The following is a 14,072-nucleotide window of genomic DNA, read 5'->3' as shown; positions in this document are numbered from 1 at the left end:
AAGCCTTAGTCTATCACACATCTCCATCCTCACGTGCTGGAACTGTTCTGTCTGTACTGTATCCTCAGTGCCTAGACCTTCTTTGCCCTTGGTGGGGCTTAGACATTGCATGAATGAAATGAAAAACAGATCACACCATATTCTAACCAAGTCTCTTGATGACAGCTAAAGGAATACAGATGATTAGCGTAGAAAAGGAAGAACTTACTTATTTTTGAGAGATTTTGTTGTCTAGGAAATCCAACAGAAGGAAATGATGCTATTTTCTGTGGAGCAATTTAAAGGAAAGAAGAGATGTATTTTTATAGGAAAGGTTCAAAGTTGCCTGTATGAAAAAACATGGAGGTTAATGAAAACACACACAAACCCAAACTGGCAAAGTGGAGAGAAATCGCTTCCTTCCAAATAACGATCTAAAGTTTTAACAAATATAGTAACAAACAGCACATCCAAACAGACTTCTGTGGATTAAATTTAATACAACTGTACATTCATGCTGTGGTGGTAACAACTTTCACATTGTTTGACTACTTTTCTCAGTTGACTCTTTCATGACACAAACACAAAGGCACAATCCAAAGGATACACTAACATAATAGTTTTAAACAAATGTGGAGAAAGAACAAATTTTAAGTATTAAACAAATATTTGAATATGGATCAACTTGAATATATTTTCATTAAAGAAAATATTTTTAGTTTTCAACAGTCTCATTTTGATGCAATGGCAATTCCAGGTGTCCCAGAGAGTTATTCTTAATATCCATTCAACATATAACAATTACAATTAAGCATTTACATGACTGGATAGCTACAAGGACCATATTTTAAGTATCTCAGATTTTTAAATGAATCTTTCTGCTAAAAGTCATATGTTTTCCATTTTAGTTAATCCTGTAGAAATAAATGCCTTTCCTTCCCCCCTCATTAAAGTACTCAGTAACTTAGCTATGTTACATTAGATACACATAAATTTAACCAAGGATTATTAAACGTATTGAAAGAAGCCATCCAATCAATAATGGTGCTTTAAGACAAGGTAATAAGTCAAATGTTAAAATCAGGCTGACTTGTTTCCTTGTTGGGAATTTTGGGTCTCAAAAGAAACAGCAGGTATTTAAAAGAAACCAAAGCAATATATAAAACTACTGTACTTCATCCTTAAAAAAAAAAACATTGAAAGATACTATTCTGAAGTTCATAGAATTTAAGCATCTGGTAAGTAAAAATCATTTCTTGTAAGTCTCTGAATATTTGGAATATATTTATAGAGTCATTAACATATAATTCTGGGATGAAACCAAGAAATTAACATTTTAACTATTGTTTTATATATTTAGACCCTCTGGGTTATTGATATTAAGCTTCAGTCTTTTTTTCAGTCTGAAAGCAGCATGTTACTTCCCTACTTATTTCATGACCTGCAAAAGCTAATTATTAATAAAAAATTTTTAAAAACACCACTAACCTTTTATTGTAATCTTTCAATGTTAGTTGACATTCATTAGATCTTGGTTTCTCAAAATGTATTTATCTAGGTCAAGAAAAATGGGCAGAAGGAAACCTCACCCAAATTATGTAGCAGTGTTAAGCAAATTCAGTCTTTGAGCCAAAATTAAATCATTTGTGTCTTCAAACTTTCTCTTTCAACTTTTCATATAGCAATATAATTTTACATTTTGGCCAAGGAGAGATGCTTTCTTTGGGCAGACAAAATCATGCTTCAGGAGAAACAGTGACTTAGTTCTATAGAATCTGTCTCCTTTTCAATAGGGCACTACCAAATAGAGTATTATATTTTACCTAAGTTGCTCTCTTTCAAAAGATGATAGGATGAAACAATTTTAAATCTGTACTATATTTTTACCCAGTATACATAATTATGTTCAATTTGAAACAATTTTCTAAAGGAACTGTTTTTTTGCCAAAATGCAAGAAACTCCAAAATGTCTTATCCAAAATCTGTCAATTAAAAATTAAGCCACAGTGCTTAGGTGTAGTATTTTTAAAAACTAACTTTACACTACTGCACATTCTTAGATATGTGGAAACAAATACATTTTGACTCTTAAGAAAAAACACTTGATGGCACACTGAAGAATGACACTATAAGTTTATAAACGTAAGAGGCAGGGTATAGTTATTGCAAATTGATGGAAAACATCAGTGTGCCTTCGCTTTGTTTGAAGAGAAACAGTGTTTCCACTCAAAAGTTTTCAGTGCCAAAATACCTAATTACCCTTAAAGTATCACCAAAATTGGTTTTAAACATTACTCAGAAAATAAACTATTTCCAACAATAACAATCTTAATTGCCTTTTATAAGGACTATATTATAACTTTCATTCTTAAGGGTCTTGTATCTCCCTGTAGGATTATCACAAACCACCTTTTGGATTTCAAATAAACTAATTCTAACCCAGTCCCAATTAAAAACTATCCACATTCACAAGCAAGGAACACTACTGCACATTACACTCATAGTTTAGGAATGTGTGCTTCCTTCCCCCAACCCCCCACCAAAAAAAACCTGACAATGCATCTATGAATTACATCTCATTATCTGAATTTATAGCACAGTGCTTCTGCTCTTTTGCATTAATAATACTGCAGTCTCAAAATACTTCATGAACCCTGAAGTGATTCTCTATGGAAGGAGCTTCGTTTGTAAAATGAATTTGGCTAGTCACCTGCATACCAAAATCTCCAAGTATCTGAACAAATTTCTTGTGCTCCTTTCCAATCCAAGATCTCATTGGATCATGTACTTGGTAAGGTGTTACATGGGTGTGAACAATAATTCCTGTTTGTGCAAATTCTTTCAAGACTTCTGGATAAGTAATCCAGGTATTGCTTCCCCCAGAATGACCGCCATCCAGCCAGTACATTGTTTTTATGCTTTTGATAAAAGCATCAATGTTCTTGTCTTTCTTGGCTTCTTTCAATTCGAAAAGCAACTGATTCAAAACAACACAACCTTTACTGAATCCAATCAAAGTAAAAGAAGCACCATTTAGTGATGGTGGATAAAAACTCATGGCAGACTCATCAAATTTTTCACAGGTCCTCTCTTTTTCTCCCCGGCAACCATTAGTAGTATGAGAAGAACTGGATCTACAGTTAGATGCTTTGGCGTCCTTATTCAAATCTTTCACATTCTTCTTTGGTAGCAAACTCTTCTGACTTAAGTTAAAAGCATTAACTAATAACGTATAAAGGTGCTTAAAAGCTCCAAAGTCAGTATTGTGTTCTGGAGCACCAAACATATTGCTTTTCACAAAATTGTCATAACAGCTGAATTTGTGCAAATGCATGCGGGAACACTTTATCACCCAAATATAACTATTGGGGAACCGGTGGGCTAAAATGGTGGCAACATTTTCTAGACTCCAGTTTTCCCACTGATAATTCTCAGGATGACGAGTCATAATTTCATGGTAATTCTGAAAGGTAAGAAAGATAAAACAAATATTAAATACACCGTTATGTAAAATTATTTCCACAAAATTAGTTTCCCATTTTTATTGGGGAGGAAGTAGGGATGTTATAATGACCTATGGTTAATGTACTAGAAATGAAAACTATAAATCTATTACCTTCTGTCTGTAAGATTTTAAACAAATCACTTCCTCAGTTTAAGCCTCAAATCCATCAAACACAGGGTTATAAGATAAAGCTAAATAGCACAGTAGAAATTTTAAAAATAAGACACTTTAGAACGATTATAGATTTTTAAATGGATTTTATTTAGTATACATATGATCTATTATTCCTAACACATTAACTGAAAATAAAAATTTGGTTTCTTAGATTTTTTGACCAACACAAAATTTTAAAATATTTTCCTATTAAAGCTGCTATCCTGAACTCCTCCCTCTTTGGATTACTCTAGCAACCTGAATGCTATGTTTAATTTCAATTTTAGTATTACAAAGCTGCAATGAACATTATAGAAAAATCTTCATGTACATCTGTGATTACATCCTTAAAAATAAATTCCCAGATGTGGAAAAACTAGGTCAAAGAATATTCATAATTTAAGGTTGACTATGTAGACTACAATACTGTCTTCCAGAGAAGTATGTATAATTTTTCTTTTATCTTTGTTAAATTTCATTGGCACAGGATAACTTATTCTAATTTGAATTTATTAAAAATTTAAATGAAGTTGAAATTTTGTTCATATATTTATTAGCCATCTGGATTTCTACTTGTACCTGTTCATATCTTTTGCCTTTTTTTATTTGGTTTATTTATAAGTATTCTATATATATTAATAACTTTTTGTTTATGTTCTAGGACGTGCATGTAAGCTTTGTTTTCCTTTCAATTTTTATTCATAATATTCTTAAAAAAGGGAAATTCATTCAAATTTATTTCATTTATTCTATAAAATTTATTGGATACCTACTTACTGAACAGTCATGGATCAGAACAGATGAAACCCCTGCCCACACAGAGTGCACATTCTAGTACAGAGATACATAATAAACAATTCCATGAGTTAATAGAGCAGCACCCTCCAACAGAAATATAACATGAGCCACATGTACAGTTTTCTAGCAGCTTCGTTTAAAAAAAAGTAGAAAGTTAACAGGTCAAATTTTTTTTTTTTTGGCCACACCCTGCAGCATGCAGGATCTTAGTTCTCCAACCAGGGATTGAACCCATGCCCCCTGTACTGGAAGCATGGAGTCTTAACCACTGGACCGCCAGGGAAGTCCCAAAATTATTTTTAATAATACATTTTATTAAGCCCAATACATCCAATATATTATCATTTCAACATGTAACCAACATAAAAATACTGAGATTATTACATTTCTTTTTCTTTCTAAGTTTTTGAAATCTAGTGTATATTTTACACTTACAACACATCTCAATTTGGGTGCTAAATTTTCATCGGAAATACTTGATCTGAATTTAGATTTCATAAGATTTACAGTTGCAAAAGTAGATTCACATACCCAAGTTGCTCAAATACACTTAAAAGTTTTCCAGGAAGTGAACTGAGTATCAGTTTTTAGATTTAAATTTAAAGTTAAATATAACTTAAAATTTAGTTCTTTGATTACACTAAATTTCAAGCGGTCAATAGCTACAAGTAGCTAGTGGCTAGACAGCACAAGACATTATACGGTGATAAGTGCGATGGATAACAAAGCAAGGGAAAAGGAGCGCAAAGTTTTGGAGTGGGTGGAAGATTATTATTTAAACACAGGGTAGTCTCCAATAAGGCAATAGTTGAGAAGGGCCTGAAGGAGCTGAGGGATTGAGTCATGATTATTTCAGTCATAAGGAACTGCAAAATGACCTGAAGTGGAGCCATCGTTGGTATAACCAAATACACCAGTGAGACCAGTGTACCTCCAGAGAAGTGAAGAAGGAGCAAAAGTGACCACCAAGAGGGTCACAGAGATTGCTGGTGAAGAGGGGAGGTGCTGATCATGCCTTGTAAGATACCCTGAGGACTCTGGCCTTTGCTCTGATAGGGTGTGGAGTAGATGGCTGATATAATCTGTTTGGAAGGATTACTCTGACTCCTGTGTGCAAAGGGGCACAGTTTGAAGCAGGGAGACCAGTAGGAGGCTACTTAAGTATAACCCCAATGAGAGAAGGTGGCTCGAACCACAGTGGTAGTCGAAGCAAAGGTGGTAAGAACTGGTCAGATTCTGTATATATTTTGAAGGTAGAGTCAACAGCATTTGCTAATGGACCGGGTATAGGGTGTGAGAGAAGGGAAACAGAATTGTACTTTTTCCTTATTTCTAACAATCATATACCAAACATTTTTAAATGCACCTCTCTTTTGACCTAGTAATTCTACTTCTAGGAATTAATCTCAGGGATATACCTGCACACATGCATAAGTAAATCTGTCTAAGGACATTTATTCCTGCTTCAGAAGAATGAGGCAGTTCTATGAGCACTCATACCGGTTGTAAAATAAGGGCTAAAAAAAGCCCTGAATGCTGAGCTATCATTTGTGTTAAAAAAAAAAAAAGTTTTCATCAGCATAGAATGTCTCTGGAAGGACATATAAATCAGTAACAATGGTTAGCCTTAGGGAAGGGAAATCGGAGACTGCCTCCAGTCATCCAAAGGGATGAAAAGGAGACTTATTTTTCAATGTACAACCTTAAATAAAATGAATTTTTAGCAATATACACATTTTTCTATTAAAAATTAAGACTAATAAAAGTAATACTACACAAATTTAGTCTACATGCAAAGGTATAAGGAAGATATAAAAACCACCAATCCATAAAACCACCATTAGAAATAATCACTATTAAAATTTTCGTGTCTAGTATTCCAGTGTTCTGTAGTATACATACATATATACAAGTATGTATGTAAGAAAGCGTTCTTTATTTCTTCCCTCAGCAAGATTATACACACAGTTTTCACTTTAAAATGTTACAGGCATGATTCCTTATCAATAAGTATAGATTTGCATAATTTTTAGACTTCCCATCAAAAAGATTAATACCAATTGATACTTCCACTGGAAGTATACATGACTGCTTATTTTCTCACATCCTTACCCACACTGGCTATTAGCATTAATTTTTAAAAAAATCTTTGCTGCTAAGATCAAATGATATCTTATTTTAATTTGCATTTTTTTTTTTTTTTTTAGTACGCGGGCCTCTCACTGCTGTGGCCTCTCCCATTGCGGAGCACAGGCTCCGGACGTGCAGGCTCAGCGGCCATGGCTCACGGGCCCAGCCGCTCCGCGGCATGTGGGATCCTCCCAGACCGGGGCACGAATCCGTGTCCCCTGCATCGGCAGGTGGATTCTCAACCACGGAGCCACCAGGGAAGCCCTAACTTGCATATTTTTATTCCTAATCAGGTTGAACATTTTTCTGTGTTTATTGGCAATTTTCATTTGTTAATTCTCTATTCATATCCTTTGATAACTTTCCCAACAGGATGCTCAAGTCCTTCTTAACAGTCTTTACCTTATTAAGTTTATCATATATGTTAAAAAAATCTATTCCCAGAAGGCCATCATTTAATTTTTTATGGATTCTGCCACTGCCTTCTGCACATCCAGATTTATGAGATACAAAATTATCATAGGAGCTTAGATCTGAAAGGGCTCATCTAAATCCTTTTTTTTTTTTGATAAATATCTCTTTTTTTATTTCAGTGAGACAGCAAATTTGGGCCCTTTCCCTTGTCCCTACCTATAAGAAATCTACCCTCTTTTTCTGCACAGAACTCTTTCGTCCAAAAAATGAAAGAATTTGCAATTCAGGCACCAATGTAAAGAATAGAGGGATGAACATGAAAGGAACTACCCCCACATGCAGAGGTGGGCATGCGCGCACACACATGGGCATCATAAGAAAGGGAAGGAACAAATTTCCAACACAAATTGAAAGGTGGAAATGTTCTTGCCTACTGAACTCTGACTTCCATTTCTTCATAAGTTCATCAGTGGGCATTTGGGGGTCACTAAGCACAGTTCACAGTCCATCAAGAACACAGTCCAGTGGGAGAGACAGAGATAAATAATTACAAGGCAATATGATTACTGCTGTAAAGCAGGGATATGTGAAGAACTGTGAGGGGACATAGAGAAAGGGAGACTCAAGCTATGTTTTGGGACATCAGGGAAGGCTCCACAAATACATGAGCTCAGTTTTGTAGTATTAGTAGAAATTCCAGAATTATGCAGTAGAACTCCTATTACATCTGAAGTAGGAACATTAGTCAGGTCTTCATAAAGACACCCAAATATTAGTTGGGAAGAACAGAGCCAACACTGAATTATTCTATGGATTCCTAAATAGTTAGATATAAGTGCCAAATACAAAAGAAAGCACAAATATCTAAATTGTTTTTATAGCTAAGGAAACTGAGCTCCTACAAACTATACAATTATTTATATTATATAGTTATTTAATGAGCTAAAATGAACAAGATTTTATGACTCTGTTTAGCCTCTACCACATAGGAGGTGGTGAAACTAAAAACTTGGTATTTTCTTTGATTAACCTGAGGTTACATGGTCAGAATAGGAAAATGCTCATACTAAGTAACTGTGTGTATGTACTAAAATGTAAAAATAAGATTGTTACTCTTGTGTCTATGAAGCCCAAATCTAAGAACAATGGATAAGTACTCCTATATTCTAGAAAGAGACACCAGACATCCCCGTAGGACTTGCTAACAGGTAGTCAAAACCAGTTCTGCAACCCAGGCTACTACACAAGGCCAATCTACAGAAGAGGTGGAAGAACGTGGGAAGAAAGGGTTTTCTTTTGAGAGTTTTCATCCCAGTTGGGAGTGCAATGCACTTACTCTCCCTGTAGGGGTTAAAGGGTAGGAGGCATGCTTCCTCATCCCCAGTGAGGCAGGTGGCAAGAGAATCTCCTGGAGAGATTAAGGGGTAGTTACTCCACAGGTGGATGCTTGCTGACCTGCAAAAACATAAAGGCCCATCCCACACTGCTACTGAAGTACTGGTACAAAGGATTTTTAGGAAAACTTGACATGTGTCTCCATGATAAAGACTTAAGTTAGGTGGACTATTGTTATAGCAGAGTGAGGAGAGCTATATAGGGTACGAGCTGTACTTCCATAAAAAACGGGTCAAGGGGGCATCTTCGCTGAGCATAAAGTGGACATCTCATGTAAGCATGCTAAAAGGACTGTAACAGGACAGCTTAAGAAGGCTGCTCGACATAGCACATGAAGCCCCAGGGTATATGGTCAGATGTGAAATAATAGTGAGTGTGTGTGTGTGTGTGTGTGTGTGTGTGTGTGTGTGTGTGTGTGTCCATGGTTCTTGGCACAGAGCTCCTAAAACCCTTGGAATTTCATGGGTGATAGGGGTTGGTCACCAGAAAGACCAAGACATGATGAGAAGTTTGGAACTTTCAACCCCACTCCCCATTCTCCAGAGAGGGACTGGAAATAAAGTTAATGACTGATCATACCTATGCAATGAAGCCTCCATAAAAATCCCCAAAGTACAAGTTTGGATAGCTTCCAGGTTGGTGAACACAAGGAGGTGCTAGGAAAGCGGTGCACTCAGAGAGAGCACGGAAGCTCTGCACCTCTTCCCACATACCTTGCCCTGTGCATCTCTTCCATCTGGACGTTCACCTGTATCCTTTATCATATCCTTTCATAACAAATGGGTAAACAGTATGTAAACTGTTTTCCAAAGTTCTGTGAGCCATGCTAGCATACTAACTGAACCCAAGGAGGGGGATCGTGCAAACCCCAATCTGTAGCTGTTCAGTCAGCAGTACAGGCGATAAACTGGGACTTGGCGACTGGTGTCTGAAGTGGGGAGGGGAAAAGACTTGTGGGACTGAGCCCTTAATGTGTGGAATCTGACACTAACTCCAGGTAGATAGTATCAGAATTGAATTGAATTATACGACACCCAGCTGGTGTTGCAGAGAATTGCTTGGTGTGGGGGGAAATACCCACACATCTGTTGTCAGAAATATTCTGAGTGTGGTAATAGTGTGAACAGCAAAGGAGAGTCACACAGGAGAAGTGAGTCTTTTCCTACTCACCAGGGCATACACTTAGGGCATGGTCATCTATATATCCTAGTGTTTAGGAAAGCAAAAGTTTTTAAAAGCTAAACTTGGAAATGACCCAAATGTTCATGAACTGCTGAATGGGTAAGCAAATTGTATGTCCACACACAGAAAACTATTTGGCATTAAAAAGAAATAAACTCATGACAGAGACAACAGAAAGAATGAATTTCAAAAGCATTAGGCTAAGTGAAAGAACCCAGACACAAGACTACATACTACATGATTCCTAACTAATGAAAATCTAGAAAAGGCAAAACTATACTGAAAAGAAAGCAGATTAGTGGTTGCCTGTGGCTGAGAAAAGAAATTGACTAAAGCAGGGCACGGGGGTACTTTTTAGGGTGATGAAGATGTTGTATTACATGATTATTGTGATGGTTACATAACTGTATTTGTTGAAATTCATCAAATTGTAAACTTACACTTAAAAACAGAAATACCTACAATCCTGTATCCTGAGGATTTAAAAAGCAAGAAACTCAAGAAAATTGGACAGTACCTACTTAAAAAAATTCTGATCCCCCTCCAAAATCATTACTGATAAGAAAAACATCAAGAGGTACCTAAAGAAAAGTGAATTACTACGGCCTCAGCTTTCCTGTAATTCAAAGGATAAAAGGGCAAGCATAGAATAAAAAAGGACATACAATAAAAGATGACTGCAAGAAGAACATCAAAAAAGTAATGGTAATTAGCATTTAAAATTACACTGTCAATCAGATCCAATTAACATCAAATTATGAATCTGTGTTAACATGAGGCAAAACTTCTAATGGTATCCTACAAAGTTCTGTTTGGCCCTATTCTGCTCAATATTTATCCAAATTAAAAATAAAGATATAGAAAGAATGCTTATTTAATCTATATATGATATAAATGAAAATAAAGGTTCTAAAAGGATCAATACACTAAAAGATGAGCTGTATCTCACAGGGTAAATTTCATAAGAATAGACATTAGGCTCAAAAGAATCAAGTGCAAAGAGAAGGAAACCTGAGCCTAAAAGCCCTTCATATAATAATAGCCAAGTAGCACTTAATATATTGTTCACAAGAACTTACACACGTTTATTCATTCAACAAGCTATCTACTGAACACCTACTTCATGCCACTCACTAAGCATCGCAGATGTAACAGTGAAGAAAACAGACGTGAAGCGTGCATCATACTAGTGGAAGACAGACAAAATCCAAAATGAATAACTGATATAGTAAATGAAATGGATAAAAATGAATTATCCTAATTATTTATTAGGAGAAAAGGTGACAGGGATCCTGTGCACGTGTGTGATTATTAAATAGGATGGTCATCAAAGGCCTCACTGTGAAGGCAACTTTTGAGCAAAGACTTGAAATAGGTGAACTAATGAATTCTTACAGACATCTGCAGGAAGATTGTTCCAGGCAGTACGTGCAAAGCTTGAGGTCAAGTGTGTCTACCATGAGCAATATGAAGAAGGCTGGTGTGGCTGGAGCCTTCTGTGGAGAGTAAAACGATAAAGGAAACAGTCAAAAAACCAGCAGGGTGGGAATTCCCTGGCGGTCCAATGGTGAGGACTCCGAGCTTCCACTGCAGGGGGGCACAGGCTCAATCCCTGGTCAGGGAACAAAGATCCTGCGTGCCAAGCGGTGTGGCCAAAAAAGAGAAAAAAAGAAAAGAAAAGCTACAGGGTGGGAAAGGTAAATAGAGTGAAGGGCCTTGCATGCCATCAAGAGGACTCTGGCTTTTACTCTAAGTGGCACGGGAAGCTGCTGGTGTTTTGAGCAGAGGTGTGGTATGATTTCATTTAGGTTTTTAAATGATTATTCTGATCACTTCTAGATACATTTAGAAGGTAAAGCCACTTTATTTGCTGATGTATTAAGAGAGGACAAAAGGATAACTTCAAGATTTCTAACTTGAGCAACTAAATAGGAAGTGTTTCCGTTAACTGAGAGATAAGATGATGACTACAGGAAGAGCGAGTTTAGGGACAAAGATCCAGAGACTTTAGGTTTGAGATATCTATTAAATGTCCAAAAGGAAATACGTGCACATAACTGGCAAGTCTAAAGTTCCAGGAATATGTCTAGGCTAGAACACAAATGTTGAAGGTCGTCAGAGTATAGGTAGCATGTAAAGCCACAAGACTGAAAGAGATCACAAAGGGAGTAAAGGTAGTCAGAGGAAAAGTCCAAGAACTGAGCGCTACAGAACTCCCCAATAACTAAAAAGGTCATCAGAAAGATAAGAAGGGAGGGTAACTCATTGGGTATTCACATATTTAATCCTCATTGATATCCTATACATCATTATTCCCATTTTGTAGTTGAGCTGGCCGCAACACAGAGAGATTTAACAATTGGCCAGATATTTCATAGCTAAAAAGTGCAGAATCAGGGTTTAAAACTAGGCGATCTGGCCTCAGAGCCTTTGATGCATTATTATTCTCTATTTCTTCTCTAAAAGCCCTGGGTTTTTAAAGGACTTCATACTCTGCATAAATCAACAGTATATCACTGTCCAAAAAGCTAATGGAATCTCAGGCTACATAAAGAAATGGATGATGTCAAAATGAAAGGAGGTATCAGTCTAACTATATTTAGCACTTTATAACTTCACCTGAAGATCTGTGCTATATTCTGACTTGCACACTTTAAAAATATTTAGTAGGTGTTCAATGAAAGTTAGTTATCATTATTATCATCATCATCATTATTATGGATGCACCCAGTAGCTGGTCCACAAAACCCTGGAAGTCATTGTCAGCAATGCCATGCTGATTTCCCAAACTGAGCAAAAGGGCATCAACTGAGTACATTAAATTCCTCCTCTTAAATCGAAATACTAGTTTTGATTAGCAGTCAACTAGACCAGTCAATTATTTGGAGGGCAAGAGAAAAAACTACATATACCTTCATCATCATCTGACTCAGGGCACAACGTTTGTAAACATATTTTTTTAAAGCATTAATTTCAAAAACAATAATTGTTTATTAAACTAATTATTTCACGGTTTAAGAAACATATCCAGCCATATTTTAGCTTTACCTGTGTATACCAGCACTACCCAAGAGAACTCTGTGATGATGGGAATGTTCCGTGGAAATGCTCTGTATCTGCACTGTCCAGTACAGCACACACAAACCTTAGGGGCCACTGAGCACTTGAAATGCAGCTAGTGCGACGGAGAAACTGGATTTTTAATTCTATTTAGTTTTAATTAAATAGCCCCATATAACTAATGGCTACCCTATTACACAAAGCAGTTCTAGATTAAGATCTAGATTAAGGCCCAGCTTTCCAGGACAACATAGCCATGTATATTTGCCTGCAGCGGCAAAATTAATAATAAAGATAAAATCACACACAAAAACAAAAATACAGAATTTAGGTGAGCATCAAAATATTGACATGCTTAGCAATTACTGTCCCTTTTCTTCCACCCATTCTCCCCTTCTTAGGGTTACTGAGTGTCACACCCTAGTACTAGTATTTTGTCGGTTTACTTTTTAATAAGTGCCAGCACGCTAATTTAAAAGCCCTCTCTCCGCCTCCTGCCCCCCTCCCCCACCGATCCTCTGAGAAACCAAGTTATAGAATAAATACACATTGTCTCGTTTCTAGGTCTTAAATTCCACCCCCTTGAAACTTGGACTGACGGCTGGCTCTTTCGAGGTCGTAGCCCTCCAAGGATACCTCCTGTCTAGGGCTCTATGAGGAGGGGGTCAGGGCATGGAAGGGGCGGTTCTGGATTTCGTGGAGCCACCCCGTTTAGCGCCATGTGTGAGTGTGTTCAGGCGAGGCAAGGAACCGGGCCCCAGCTACGAGGAAGGAATATCAAGAATTTGCATATGTACAAGAAGAAGGAGCAGGTGCCCAGGCAGGCCGCAGGTTACCTGCACATCCCCGGGGAAATAGAGTACGTGATGCTGGGGCGGTGGCTGCGGCTCCTCCTTCGCCAGGTCCCCAGGGAGGTCCCGCCGTTCCGGTCCCTCCCCAGCGGCCGCCGCCGCCGCCGCCAGCAGGACCAACTCGTTGCCTCGCTGCGGGTCGGCTCCCGGCACCGCGGACAGCTGCACGCACTGCTGCCTGCGCCGCTCCGCTGACGGGGAGCCGAGCGCGCCGCTGCGGCTGCTGCTGCTGCCGCCCAGGTTCATGGTTCCGGCCTGAGAGCTAAACGCTGCGACTCCGATTCCGAGCTGCGGTAGCAGGAGAAGCAGCGGCGGCGACCGCAGGAGCCCGAACCCCCACATGGGTCGCCGCCGCCAGAGCGGTTCCTAGGGTGTGGGAGGGCCTGAGGGAGGACGCTCGGCCGGCCGCCCAACGGTCCGCGGGAGCGACCCGGGCGAGAGCCGACCCCGAGGGCAACGACGGCGTCAGAGGCCGACGTCCGCGCGCAGCGTGCGTAAGGGAAGGAGGGGTGTGCGCGAAATCCGACTCCGGTTCCCGGAGTGGGGCTATGAGAAGGGGGCGTGGCCCGAGGAAGGACGCTTGTGATTGGTGGGTTTTGCCGCGG

General features: G+C 38.3%; 1 protein-coding gene across 1 annotated transcript; it reads right to left on the bottom strand.

Annotated features, from left to right (window-relative positions):
• Window positions 1-459: 459 nt before the first annotated feature.
• Window positions 460-13,942, bottom strand: LOC308621859 (mitochondrial protein C2orf69). Its single transcript, XM_081242649.1, has 2 exons — window positions 13,453-13,942; window positions 460-3,442 (listed from the first exon to the last, which is right to left on the bottom strand). Exons 1-2 carry the CDS (start codon window positions 13,807-13,809, stop codon window positions 2,615-2,617), a joined length of 1,185 nt encoding a protein of 394 aa, XP_081098775.1. The 5' UTR covers window positions 13,810-13,942; the 3' UTR covers window positions 460-2,614.
• Between the last annotated feature and the right edge of the window lie 130 nt (window positions 13,943-14,072).

This window comes from Mesoplodon bidens (genome assembly GCF_964165515.1).
Source record: "Mesoplodon bidens genome assembly, chromosome: 8".
NCBI classification, from domain to species: Eukaryota; Metazoa; Chordata; class Mammalia; order Artiodactyla; family Ziphiidae; genus Mesoplodon; species Mesoplodon bidens.
This window is presented reverse-complemented; position numbering and strand designations above follow the sequence as displayed.

Bases quoted from the DNA above. Each gene is read 5' to 3' on its own strand.
- LOC308621859 (XM_081242649.1), bottom strand. From the start codon at position 13,809: ATGTGGGGGTTCGGGCTCCTGCGGTCGCCGCCGCTGCTTCTCCTGCTA. The intron at 3,443-13,452 runs GTAACCTGCGGC...CTTACCTTTCAG, and splicing joins ATTTCCCCGGGGATGTGCAG to AATTACCATGAAATTATGAC.